The 12641-nt window shown below is 37.4% G+C and overlaps 1 protein-coding gene across 2 annotated transcripts in view; it reads right to left on the bottom strand.

Moving 5' to 3' along the window:
- The window catches only part of LOC146387576 (metabotropic glutamate receptor 4-like), a 189203-nt gene that overhangs the window by 77887 nt on the left and 98675 nt on the right, over nucleotides 1-12641 (bottom strand). For both annotated transcript variants that reach the window (XM_084929278.1, XM_084929280.1), the window contains exon 3: nucleotides 3635-3851. In XM_084929278.1, the coding sequence (XP_084785404.1) occupies nucleotides 3635-3851 (217 nt within the window). The remainder of the gene's footprint in view (nucleotides 1-3634; nucleotides 3852-12641) is intronic.

Raw genomic sequence — 12641 nt, 5'->3', positions numbered from 1 at the left:
AGAATGCATCAAATATTTATAAAGCAGTAAGAAGAAAGCGTGATCTAGCTTATTCCCCTATGCCATAAAACTCCATTGTTGTTACACTATTGCGTTGAGTGGTGCATTACTGCATTACGATAAACACAAGCCCTATGCATCTTAAGGCTTGCTCTAATGCACAAACATATTATCAAAATTAAGTACTAGTGCACCACATATGGTACTGTGCAAAAGTCTTGAGTCACCCCTTATCTCTTCATATTTTGCTTAGTTTGTACATTTCTTATCAGCATGAAAATCAATATTTGGAATGAGCATCTTTATTCTATAAAACAACCTGAACTCTCTTAGGCAAGCTTCCTTGTAATTTCTTTAAGCAATGTGATGGCAAATTTTTAATGATTCTGGTCTTCCGTGTGTTAAGCTGATGATGAAAAGTTCTGACTGTATTGTGTGACAATGGTGGCTAGATAACATGTGCTTGGATGATTCATGGTCCAGCACAAGGACAAGGATGAAAATGAGTGAAGCTGCTGCCAATATCCAAAGGACTTTGAAAGACCTTCGAAAACCCTGGAGAACAAGATGTTTTCACAGTGCTACATGTATTAATCTTTAAATAATACTGTAACTCAGACCTGCAAAGTTGTGCACAAACACCCAGTTGGTGTTTTAATATTTTCATGGGATTTGTTATTTATGACATAAATATAAAGCCTCACCAACCTTAATATTTAAATGCGAACTGCTTTTAACCTGAAAGATCATTTCAGTAAGAATCAGTTAATAAAACATAATTATGCATTTTCCCCATGTGTTGAGTTCATACTTTGTTTTCGCTCACTAGGCATAACAATCAGCCCATTCTAAAATTGTCTGTTCCCTGGATCTACAAATAAACCACCCAGGAGCAATGCAGAGTTGTTTGTGCTCCCCTTTTCTTCTTCTTCATTTTACATTCTCCACATGGGCTTATTCAGCCCAACTCTGTGGCTAACACTTGTAATCCTCATCACATGGGGGTAGCAGTTACTCCATTAGCAGGGTTTCTTATGTTGATGTCAGACAGGCCATTGGTTTGCAAGGGAAATCTTGTTAGGGTTCTTATTGACATTGTGTTTCATTAACTTGATTAATGACATCTATTGGGACATGCTCCATAGTAATCAACGTCTCTGCAGAGAAGGGCAGTCTTCAGCCAGAGATGAGCTTCTACTGCCCAGAACTGACTGGTCTTTCTGTCTCCTGTTTATTTCCTAAAGTCTGCACTCGGAAAGAATCGTACATTCATAAATACGAAAGTAGTAAGCAATAAGAGACCATTAAGTAGACCCCGGATGACCATTAGGAAGTTTCCATTTCAGAAACTATGTGCGTTTCATAAAATAGGTCCTTTGAAATTGAAGAATAAAGCATCCGGTGGCTGCATCAGCTCCACGTAAGATACGTATTAGAACTTACTATGTCCTCATTGTACTGCTCTTTGCTTTGATGTCTTTAGTAATTTTATATAACATATTCATTGCCAGCAGAGAAAACCTCTGCTAGAATGTAGCAGTAAAATACAAGGTGAAAAAACATTAGGTGTAACTAATACACATATTAAAATTTAGTATGGCAGAAAAAAATATTTATGTCAATTGCTGTTTGACAAAAATACCAGGTTGTCTTACTACTTCCACCAGCATACTTTTTGCCTGTCCTGTCCACAATCCTCTGTGCCATTTACAACTAAGCAACTAAGTGCATCAAAAGTTCAACATTACGATGAAGTAGTGAGTCCCAAATGTATACATCCTCCATGCAGTATTACATAGTTTAAAAGGGCAGAGTGAAGGTAAAAATAAAAAGTATGTGATTTGGAAAGCTTTCTTTTTTTAAACAAAACAAGTGACTGCTTTTCGTGTCCATGTATCCAACCACAGCTCTTACAACCATCCCTTCAGGGTGGGTCACATCCTGGGTCAGTATATGGGAGATGAGAAGCTTCTCATCTCAGACACTACACAGAAATAAACACTGAAGGCCACTGATTCCCAGCTCGAGGCACTTTTTTGCCAGAGAAGAGGGATACAAAAGCAGAGATCAAAAAATCCCACCTGGAATTCATATTTACCTTTCATCATCTGCTTTTTACCCACATTGTACTCAGTCTTATTTGCTGGCTCTCTTAAGGGAAAGCTGTTCTGGTGAAGCTCCAAGCATGTGGCTCCTGGGCTGCCAGGGCTGCTGCTATGGGAGCTGAGTCAGATAATTTGCCCGTTCAGGTTATTTTCTTTATTCAGCTCATGACAGTGGTACATGGCAAAGTAGGAGAACAAGTGCAGCAATGAATTAGCAGAATACTTCAAATCCACAGTCACAGGGATTTGCTCACATAATATTGTGAAAGCACACAGTTTCAATTAAGAGCTCAAACTAAATTGTAGCAGCTAATATCTATGATTTTTCTGAGTAATTTATATAGATTAGTGTGTTTAGAGAGATATGTACTGAGCTTGAACAAACCCCAAAAGAATTTGTGTTGATAATACAGTTAAAGTCGGATCCATTTTATTGTAGATAAAAAAAATAACTAAACATATTATAATAATGCTATTTATCTAAAACAAAATAGCCTTAACGTTTTGGCAGTGAAACTTATGAAATGCTTATGGCTGTTCTTTAATATAACAAAGAAATGAAAACATTTTTTAAAAAGAAATATAGTCTATGAAAACCAAAATTTTTGCTGCTGCCAAAAACATTTGGCCATGACTTTAGTTCAACATCACTTTTTAGTTTGTTTAATTCTGAATCCTCTACTTTAACTTTATGGCCTTCTCCATTTTGATATGTTAGAAGCCAAAAGTGACAAAAGGGTGGACTGCGAAATAGATCGGATGGGCATAACATGGCCACATATTTAAGTAATTGCATTAAAAATGTTCCAAAAGGCAGCCAACATAAATGAAACTTAACCTTGAGACCTAAAACATTTGACTAAGAAACTGACACCCTGTGAAGTTCTCACGTATGGAGAAATAAGCTCTTTCTATTAAGCTGTACCTATACTTTTTAAGGTAAGCCATTTTACATTGGACTCTATAAGGAATAAACTGCTGTTGAAGACAACCCCAAGTGGTCATTCCAGGAACTACAGTTACCTTACAATGTAAAGCACCTTGAGGCAGCTGTTGATGTGATTTGGTGCTATATAAATAAAATGGAATTGAATTAAAAATCTGTGTGGGTATGAAATATTTTACAGAGTTGTTTGGCTTTAATAAACTTTAGTGTAGATTACTGTGATTGGCATTGTGTATGGGTGCATTGTTAGGTGTATATTCTAGATGTTAATTAGCAACTTCTACATATGACTGATATTGTCTCTATAGCATCACTCTTGTAAAACTGAATGGTGCTTCAAAGCCATTCATATCATAATTATATGCATGGTAACAACAAACAGATGTACTCTGTGGTATTCAAGTAGACCTCTGCATATGCAAGTTCTGGGATGAAATCTAACATTTGACCTCAGTGGCTGACTTTTGCTAGCGGTGTTACTGAGATATATCATTCATCAGTGCAGCAAGCTCAAATAGGTGACACCTTCCCACATTGGTGTGCAAGTTATGCAGTAATGATGTACAAGGCCAAGTGTACTCACCATCCTCCCGAGACTTCTGAATGAAAGCATCAACACCGCTCTCTCCATAGTTCCCCTCTGAGGCCACTGTGGAAACATAGTTCCAGCGCATATACTTCACAATATCTACCATGGCCTGGGCCTGGTAGGTATCAGGAGGCACCACTCGGGAGAAGAAGTCATAGCGGGTGTTGTCACTTAGCTCTGGAGCTGTGGAGGCATAGCTCACCTGGGGTATCTGCACAAAAAGAAATAATAATAAAATAAGCTTGAAGGAGCTTCTAGTCAAAGGAGTTGTGGGATTGAAGTGAACAGTATCAAGGCAAAGCAATGCACACTTACTTGTGTGTGCTTTTCAACTACAAGGGAATCAAAGTGCTTTACATAAGACATAAAAGGCATTAGGACAAGATATAAAAGAAGCTCAAAGCTATACAGTAATAGCAGACACAGATAGGATTTAAAAAGAGTACAATAAAAAAAACACAATAAAAGTAAAGTGACATATTTAAAGAATAAACAATTTAATTTAATAAAGGGCACTTGCCCTAGAGTTTATAGACAAGTTTATTGTACATAAAAACTGAATACTGCTTATCCACTTTTAGTTTTGACTAAGGGACAGTAAACAGACCTTCAGCAGAACAGGAATATATTGTAGCCTGAACCATTCAGTGCTAAGTAGAATCATTGCACAGCCACTCATTTAAAACGAGGAATCGATACAAATGTGTGAAAACTCAAGTCATATCAGCCACTTGATCTTGGTCTCAATGTAACAGCAATGTTCTGAATAAAAATGGTAAATGGTCTGTATTTGTATAGTGCTTTACTTGGTCCTAAGGACCCCAAAGCGCTTTACACTATACACAATCATCCACCCATTCACACACACATTCACACACTGGTGATGGCAAGCTACATTGTAGCCACAGCTGCGCTGGGGCGCACTGACAGAGGCGAGGCTGCCGGACACTGGCGCCACCGGGCCCTCTGACCACCACCAGTAGGCAACGGGTGAAGTGTCTTGCCCAAAGACAAAACGACCGAGACTGTCGGAGCCGGGGCTCGAACCGGCAACCTTCCGATTACAAGACGAACGCCCAACTCTTGAGCCACGATCGCGGCTCAATATGTCGATGCAACTTTCTAGATATAGTAGTCTGGCACAAATCATTTTGTTTGTCATGCATCCTTATGATAGTAGCCCGATTTTGTGAATGTCTTCATGTAGTCATTGAAATTGAAGCACCAATACACCATTTTTTTCCATTACCAATTGGAGCTGAGATTCAAGTTATTCGATTTGAGCTATTTCTCTTTAGACAGTTATCAAACAACACCCTGCTGATCCATTTATAATACCCAGCATCACTACTCCCTTATGCTACCGTAGGCTGGCCAGTATATAAATTGAGATCACAAGTATGTCACACATTTCAGCATGGGTCACTTGCTGGTATATTTGTGTACCACAGAATGTCCATGCTTGGCTCTAGCTTCTACAGCTAAGCATGATAGAAAATGATATAAAAATAAATAACTGAAGTATTGTATATGGGGTACAGTGTATAAGGTTTTATAAGCATTAGATGTGCAAGATGCTAATTTTTCTGCTCCAACTCGATCAAAGATTTCACTGATGTGTGCACCAAGAAAAACAATACACACAAAAATAAATAAATAAAACATATAGGTGAGCTAAAGCAAGAAGCTTTTCTTGAGTGACCATAATTTTATATAAGACTTACTCTTAGCTGGTGTTGTGTTTCTCAACAGAAGAGGCTGTTTTCAGGGATTTCACCATGTCAGTTGTTGTGATAGATAAACTGTGTTTGTGTAAATGGAATTTTTCATCCCTATGGGTCACACTGAACAAAACAGACAGACGGCAGAGGTGTTTCCTGGTACTGATACACAGTGTGCCTTTTTGATGAGGATCTGTCGTCATGTTTTTGTGTCTCTGAACAAAATGAGGAGAAGGTGCACTCAGTGAAACATGAGCCTAATGAAAACAGCACTGTTTCCCTCCAGATACTTTTTTGCCACATGCAGCATTTCATTATCACTGACAGACCTGTAGGCGCACGCACACACAGATAACCCTTGAAATGAAAACATCTGACTTAAAGGCAATGTCCTCCCAACATGATGAACACCAGAGTGGCCTAACGCCCTTCTTTACATTACAGTATATCAATAAAAACGAAGAACTCGTCTCCACTCACCAGTGGCTGCAGATCAACCTTGGCATTGTAAATACAAATACATATTCGACAAACAAAAAACAAACAAACAAACAAACAAAAAAACATAGGTACGGCATGTTCATGTGTAGTTAGTAAGAAGAATCTGAAAGGTGAAACTAGTAAGTATGCATTATGATTTATGTTTGAAAATGCCTTAGCTATTGGGATAGTATGTGCCATGCACCCCTTGCCTTGAAATGTGATCATGCAAAACTGGTCAGCCAGGAATCAACCTGTTAAACTTCCAATTAGTAGATGACTTGTTCTATCTCCTGAGCAGGTCCTCTTTTAAGTTCAGTCAAAATTTTGTAAAAACTTCACACGCTGAACTAAACTAAAGATAAATCCTTTGGGAGCTAAAAATTGGCAGTTTATCAACCTGCTTACCTGCATAATCAGAACACATCGTGACCTCTATGACAATTAGCTTTGGTATTTTTGTTCTCTTTTCTGCTTTAATTATACTACTATGACCATTAGCTTATGTTGCACTGTTTTATTTTAGATTTTCCTTTATTTCCTAATTTATTTGTGTTCATGTTTCAGGTTGGATAATGAGTGAAACATGGTAGAGGCAATATCACCTTCTTGAATCCTTCTCAACAGCAGAAAAACAAAAACTGGTCAGAAGTGGGGGGAATAAAAATGCAACCAACTACATTGCAACAGCAAACAAAAAGAAGGTAAGATAACTGTGCAGTGGCTTTAGGGAAGTCATGACTATTTGTGAATGGCCCGGCCAAAGTATAAACTTTAACTTCACAGAACATCTGTAGGGAGACCTGAAGACAGCAGTTCTCTGAAGCTTTCACAGGCTCTGCCAGGAGGAATGGGATGAACTGTCCAAATCCAGGTTTGCAAAGCCTGTAGAGACTTACCCAAGCAGACTGCTAGTGTAAGCTGTAACTGCTGCAACGCTGGTTACTTTTATCATGGGTTCTTAAGTCTGAACTGACAGAGAAGGGAAAAAATCCAATATTATAGACTTAAAATTGTTAAAACAATACTGAATACTTTCTAAAGCGATGGCAGGTGTACATTTTTGTATTGCAAAATAAAAAAAACACAAAAACTTTGAATATGTGACGCTCATCTGAGGCCAAATCTGAGGTGAAGAGGGTTGGTTTCTTTTAAGCTGTCAAAAGAAACACAGCAGGCCAAAAATACATGTTGGTACATGGCATTTGTTTGTGGTCTTTTCAGTCCCATCTACAGCAGCCTTATCCATGCATGTCTAAGATACCTTAGCTCGGTTTGAAATCTATTCTTGAGGATAGGTTAGAGGCCAGACTCAACGAGGTACTTCGCTTTTGTACTAGTACTTTAAAATGATTCCCTGAGCAAGCACTTGTGAGGGAAAACATGAAATAATGGAATATGTTATAATGGAACAGAGTGCATTCATAGACTGGAATCTTTGAAAGCTTACTTTATCAACCATAATATATTAATGATCAAACTTATGTAGGGATAAAAAACGACACAAAAGTCTCCTTGGAAACAGTCATTATTATTATTATACTGCAGTTACTTTTCCTTTTAAATAAGAAAACAGTTCAGTAAAATTAACCCTCATCTGTGTAGGGGTAGTTATGTTGTTTATTTGTTATTGAAATAACAAACCAATTAATTTCATATTTCCTTTTCTTGCTCCAACTCATATAACATCTCCCAGATAGACAAGTAGATGGACAGACAAATGGAGGAAAAATAGAAACCCTCTGAACCAGTAACATGAACCTGCACTACATCAAAAACATCAAGGGTTTGTTCAAATTATATCGACAAAATACATCCTGGGTGGCCTGCTGAATATGGGAAAGCTCATAAGTATGCACACCACGATGAATGGATTAAGATCTAAAGAATCTCATTATTTACCTTGCATCTGAAATGAACAAAGGTGCATTTTAGGTGCATTGTTATTTGAAGAAGGAAATAAATCACAAGTGAATAAGCATGCTTGCTTGCTTGGCATGTGACTTTCTCAGCTTTGACACCCAACGTGTTCTCTCCCGAGAACTCTGCAGAGTGCAAAGCTGTTTAATTGTTGTGACTATTAACTGGTACATTCAGAGACCAGAAATAGCAGATTTCTGTCACACCATGTCACTCTGACAATCTGTCAGTTTCTGTTTTACTGGCTTGTTGCTTGTCGCTAACAAAGATGTGTAAAGGTTTTCATCTTGACCAGGATTTTTTAACAATTTCCGTTATTAACATGAACTTGTGCTCTTAGCATTAAGCACCTGAGTTTGTGAAAGCAGTGGGAAAACTAGCTGTGAATGTGATAGAACTTAATGATTTCAGTGTGATTCACATCCCAGCGACACATGGTAATCTGACTATAAAAAGAAAGTCTGCCTGCAGAAACTGCACTTACTATTGAGTTGAATGTCAGTCCTCTAGAATTCATTGCAAAACAAAAAACACATGACATATTATATAAATATGTATGTAAATAACAATTTTAGGCTTAGATATTTAGTTGGACTACACCTGCAGATAGGCATCTTATCCTAAATTACTTGATTTAGAATTTAGACTCTTACCTATTTAGGTCAAGACTTTGGATAGCAACATTTTCAAACATCCTAACATTACCTCAGATCCTAAGTGCTACGCTAAAATTATAATCTGGCAGAGAAAATTGGTGTTTCCTCCCTTTATGTTTTCCAGCATCATTTAAGACCTTTTAGTGACTGTGTGGTGCCATATTTATCTCAACTGTTTGCTTTGTTGAGCATCCTGTTGAGATGAGGAGCAACTTAATGATGATAATATTGGGACCCGAGGTGTAGGTGCAGTATTTTTCTGAGCAAATGATGCTGGCATGCAAAGTAGCTGACTATATTTGCATCTGTAATTCAGACACCTGACAGATCCTTGCAACCCGCAGTGTGGCCCAAATGCAGAGCATCTGTTTCAATCATGCTGCATATGGAAAAAATAGATGGAAAGACATAGTTTAGCTGTACTACTTGGCATTCTAATTTTCTATCTGAAGAATGCTGACTTTCAACATTGCATGAGCTCGATTTTTGTGATCTATGGTATGAGTGCAGACATATAATAGACTACAAAGTCAATAGCATAATTAATCTAGTAGAAAATAAGTATTTTTCATATTACATATCATTTATAAAACAACAAAAAAATCTGTAATTGAAATAGCAACATTTTGATCATCAGTTCCAGATACACTGTGGAGTTTTTTGCTGTGGTACCATTATGGAGTACTTCAATTTGACTTCTGTTTGAGTTTAGTTTATCTTGTTCCTACACATAATAGCACACAAGTGCGCACACACATGTGATACACAGTCCTGACAATGATTTTAGATTATTCCACAGAACAGCTTTAGCAGCAGTGGTAGGGCATCAAGATGTGCAGTAATGTGTAACTAAAGGCAGGGGAAAAGCTCTAGCTGGTAAACATAGGTATATTTTTTTAAAGAAGATTTTAAATGTAAAAACTGGAAAATGAAAAGAAAAATGCTCTCCAAATGTCTAATGTTTGAGGCCTCGGGGATACACACTATGCATTTTGCAGTGTATCACTGCCTATAAATATTTAGTTACAAACCAAATCTTTTTAGTCTAGACTACTACAGTCAACAGAAGATTGTTTTTTTTTTCTATATGTACTAATTTAAATTTGGTAGTAACTCTCTCTTCAGGGATTTTGAATATATGCCTTACATGTGCCTATGTGGAAAGCTGGAGGTAGGAAGTGCTCCAGGAAAGGCAGCACAGAACAGAACAAGTATCAGTGACAATGTGACACTATTTAGATCAAGGTATTCCCCAAGGATCTGTTCTTGGCCCATTGCTATTTAGTTTGTTTATAAATGAGTTGCCTACCAGCTGCCCAAAAGCCAACTGCCAACTTTATGCAGATGATGCAGTTATACACGTACCAGCTAAGTCACCTGGTGAAGCAGCAGACACCTTAACGGTACATCTAAATGGTGTCCAAAAATGGCTGGAACAAAGTCATCTTGTACTGAATTTTAAAAAAACAGTTTCTATGTGTTTTTCGATTAGGAAACAAAATTCATCTGATGATTTTAAAATCAACCTAGGGAACGAAGAAATAAAGGAGGTCAAAGATTTTAAGTTTTTAGGAATAATTTTAGATTCACATCTTAAATTTGACAAGCATGTAAAGAAGATTTCTAAGACGGTCAAGGCTAATCTGAATTGTTTTAAGTTAATTCGGCACTATATACCCACTTCAGCAGCTCAGTTATTTATGCATTCTATGATATTTTCGCATTTTTCATATTGTACGACAGTTTGGACCCAAGCAGCACCATCTGCAAATCAGCCTGTGGTATCCTTATATAATCAAACCTTAAAAATAATGGATAAAAAATCGGTTTGGTGGCATCATTGTCACATTTTACAGAAATATAACTTACTTAGTTTTAAGAGTTTTAATCATTGGTGTTATCTTAAATTAGTTTTTAAATGTATAAATAGGATGGCCCCAGAGTGTCTCAATAGATACATTCAGAGACAAGACAGTAATCGTGTTACTAGGAGTAAGGTGAACGGCAACTGCAAGATATTATATCGCAGATCTACATTCGGTCAGTCAGCTTTTTCTATAAAGGCTTGCCATCTGTGGAACACACTTCCAACCGATATCAAACTGATTACAGACATTAGATCCTTTACATTGAAGGTTAAAGTGTGGTTAAAGGGAAACCAAAGTTGTAGTCATTTTATCTGATGATTTTAATTTTATTTTAAATTATTGTCTATCAATTGTAATTGGATTTATGATGTAATTTGGTTTTATGAAAATGTATGTTTTATTGTAATATGTATTTATTTAGATTGTAAGCCCAACAAGGGACAATTGTTGAAAATTAGCAGTAGCTATAAACCTATGTGCGGTACATCAGTCTCATGTCTTGCACTTGAACTATGTTTAACTGCACTGTCCCTTTTAAATAAATAAATTCAAATTCAAGAGATCGGGTGTAAGGAATTGAGTAATTAAAAAACATTTTTTTGCTCTTAAAGCATTTACTCTATATTGGCTAAGTGACATTTGTAAGGACATATTGTGTACTTTGTCTTTTGGTTCCTCATGACAGACATACAGCTCTCCATAGCAGGATTGTTGCAAAATGAAACAACGTTAAATTCCTCATCTGATTAGCTGATATTTTTCAGCACATTTACAAAAAGCATGCTCAATTTTAACTTGTGTTAAGCAACATAATGAAGATCGAACAGTTCTAGTGTTAACGTAAACTTAAACAGTCATAATAATTGCACGCCTGAAAAGACTGAACACTTCGAAGTCTGCTTTTGTACTCGACGAACAGTGGGCTCCACCATTGTTTCGCTCTTTGTCAGAGAAAGCAAAGCTTGCAGTGCAACAGCTCCTCACTCTTACACAGCAGGAGCTTTGTGTGTTGACTGCAGCACAGCAAAGGCTGCATTACACCTAAGTGTCAGTGGGTAAAACAGCAGTGTGCTCACTACATTCAGGCAGAGATAATGCCTGCAGTTTTCTGCTCCAGCTTCATGCAGATTAAATTTACACAAAATTACAACATCTAATTTGCATTGTTTAACTATAAAATGGCCACTTAGTATGGGACTAGGATGTGAAGAAAAACAATATCTATAATGTTTTGATTTGCATGCTGAAATCTGCACAGATCCAGACAATTGTGTAACTGCTTCAGTGGCGTAGCTCCTTAATTCAATTTAGGGCCAGAAAAGAAATTTGGGCTTGGACAGCGGCTTCAAACATGAAGAGGACTCAGTTAAATTTTCAGTGAGGGATGTGGGTCAACTCTTTGAGTCAAACGCACCACTTCAGTATCCAGGCTTTCTCCGTAATTGCTATCAGCTGCTGTTGACACTGAGGGGAGATTAAAGTTTCACTTTGTTACTGTCAGGGTAAGTGGAGCAGCAAATAGCTGAGCCTTCTGAATAGAAAACCAATTCTGTATAATGAAATAACAAAACATATTCTCACCGCTGAGGGAATGAACAACAACGTAGCACTGGATACAACAGGGATATTTGGCTATGATTCAGACTGATGCATTAGTATATAAAGGGACAGTATATTAGTGGGAATTATTTCATTATCGCCATTATTTCTTAGACTTGCTTATTCTGATACACTGTCTAGCTATAATGGGTTTAATTGAGCCAAAATGGTAAACTGTGACTCCAAATAATGCTACTTAATTTCAGCCGTGCAGTGTCACCGTACTGTCAAATGTTCAGTCCCAAGAGACTGGTGATAAAAACTCAGAGCATGCTTTAGACCTTTTCATAATATTTCCATCTCTCAGATTTGACCTTTAATATTTTGACATTCGACTGAATTGAGAGAAGCCAAAGCCAATAACACCGAGCTCATCCTGCTTTGTCTTCCACAGGGACTGACATCACCATGCTTCAATCATGCAGATCACTCTGGAGAGTCTCTCTGCTGCCTACCTCAGCTTTAGTCAAGTTATGGTGACTTCTCAAAAAGAATTTGTGAACTGAGACGAACCTGTTGGTGATGTGACTGTTTCAGGTGAGGCAGTAGTTTCAAGATGTTTGTCCTCAAACATCAAAAAAAGTCTGGCCTACAAGAAAAAAATTAGTTCATGCATTTTTTTTCTTGTAGGCAAGACTATTCTTGTTAATTCTTAGCCCACTGTCTCAGAAAAGCCTTCAGTTTCGTTCACTTCAGCATTAACGGGGACGAGTAAGAGATCATATCTCCCCATATCACTGGCTCCATGTTAAATCCA

This window comes from Perissodus microlepis, chromosome 5 (assembly GCF_051167445.1).
Source record: "Perissodus microlepis isolate ML-2025 ecotype Zambia chromosome 5, ASM5116744v1, whole genome shotgun sequence".
Taxonomy (NCBI): domain Eukaryota; kingdom Metazoa; phylum Chordata; class Actinopteri; order Cichliformes; family Cichlidae; genus Perissodus; species Perissodus microlepis.
Note: the sequence above shows the minus strand (reverse complement) of the source record. Positions and strands in the feature narration are given on the sequence as shown.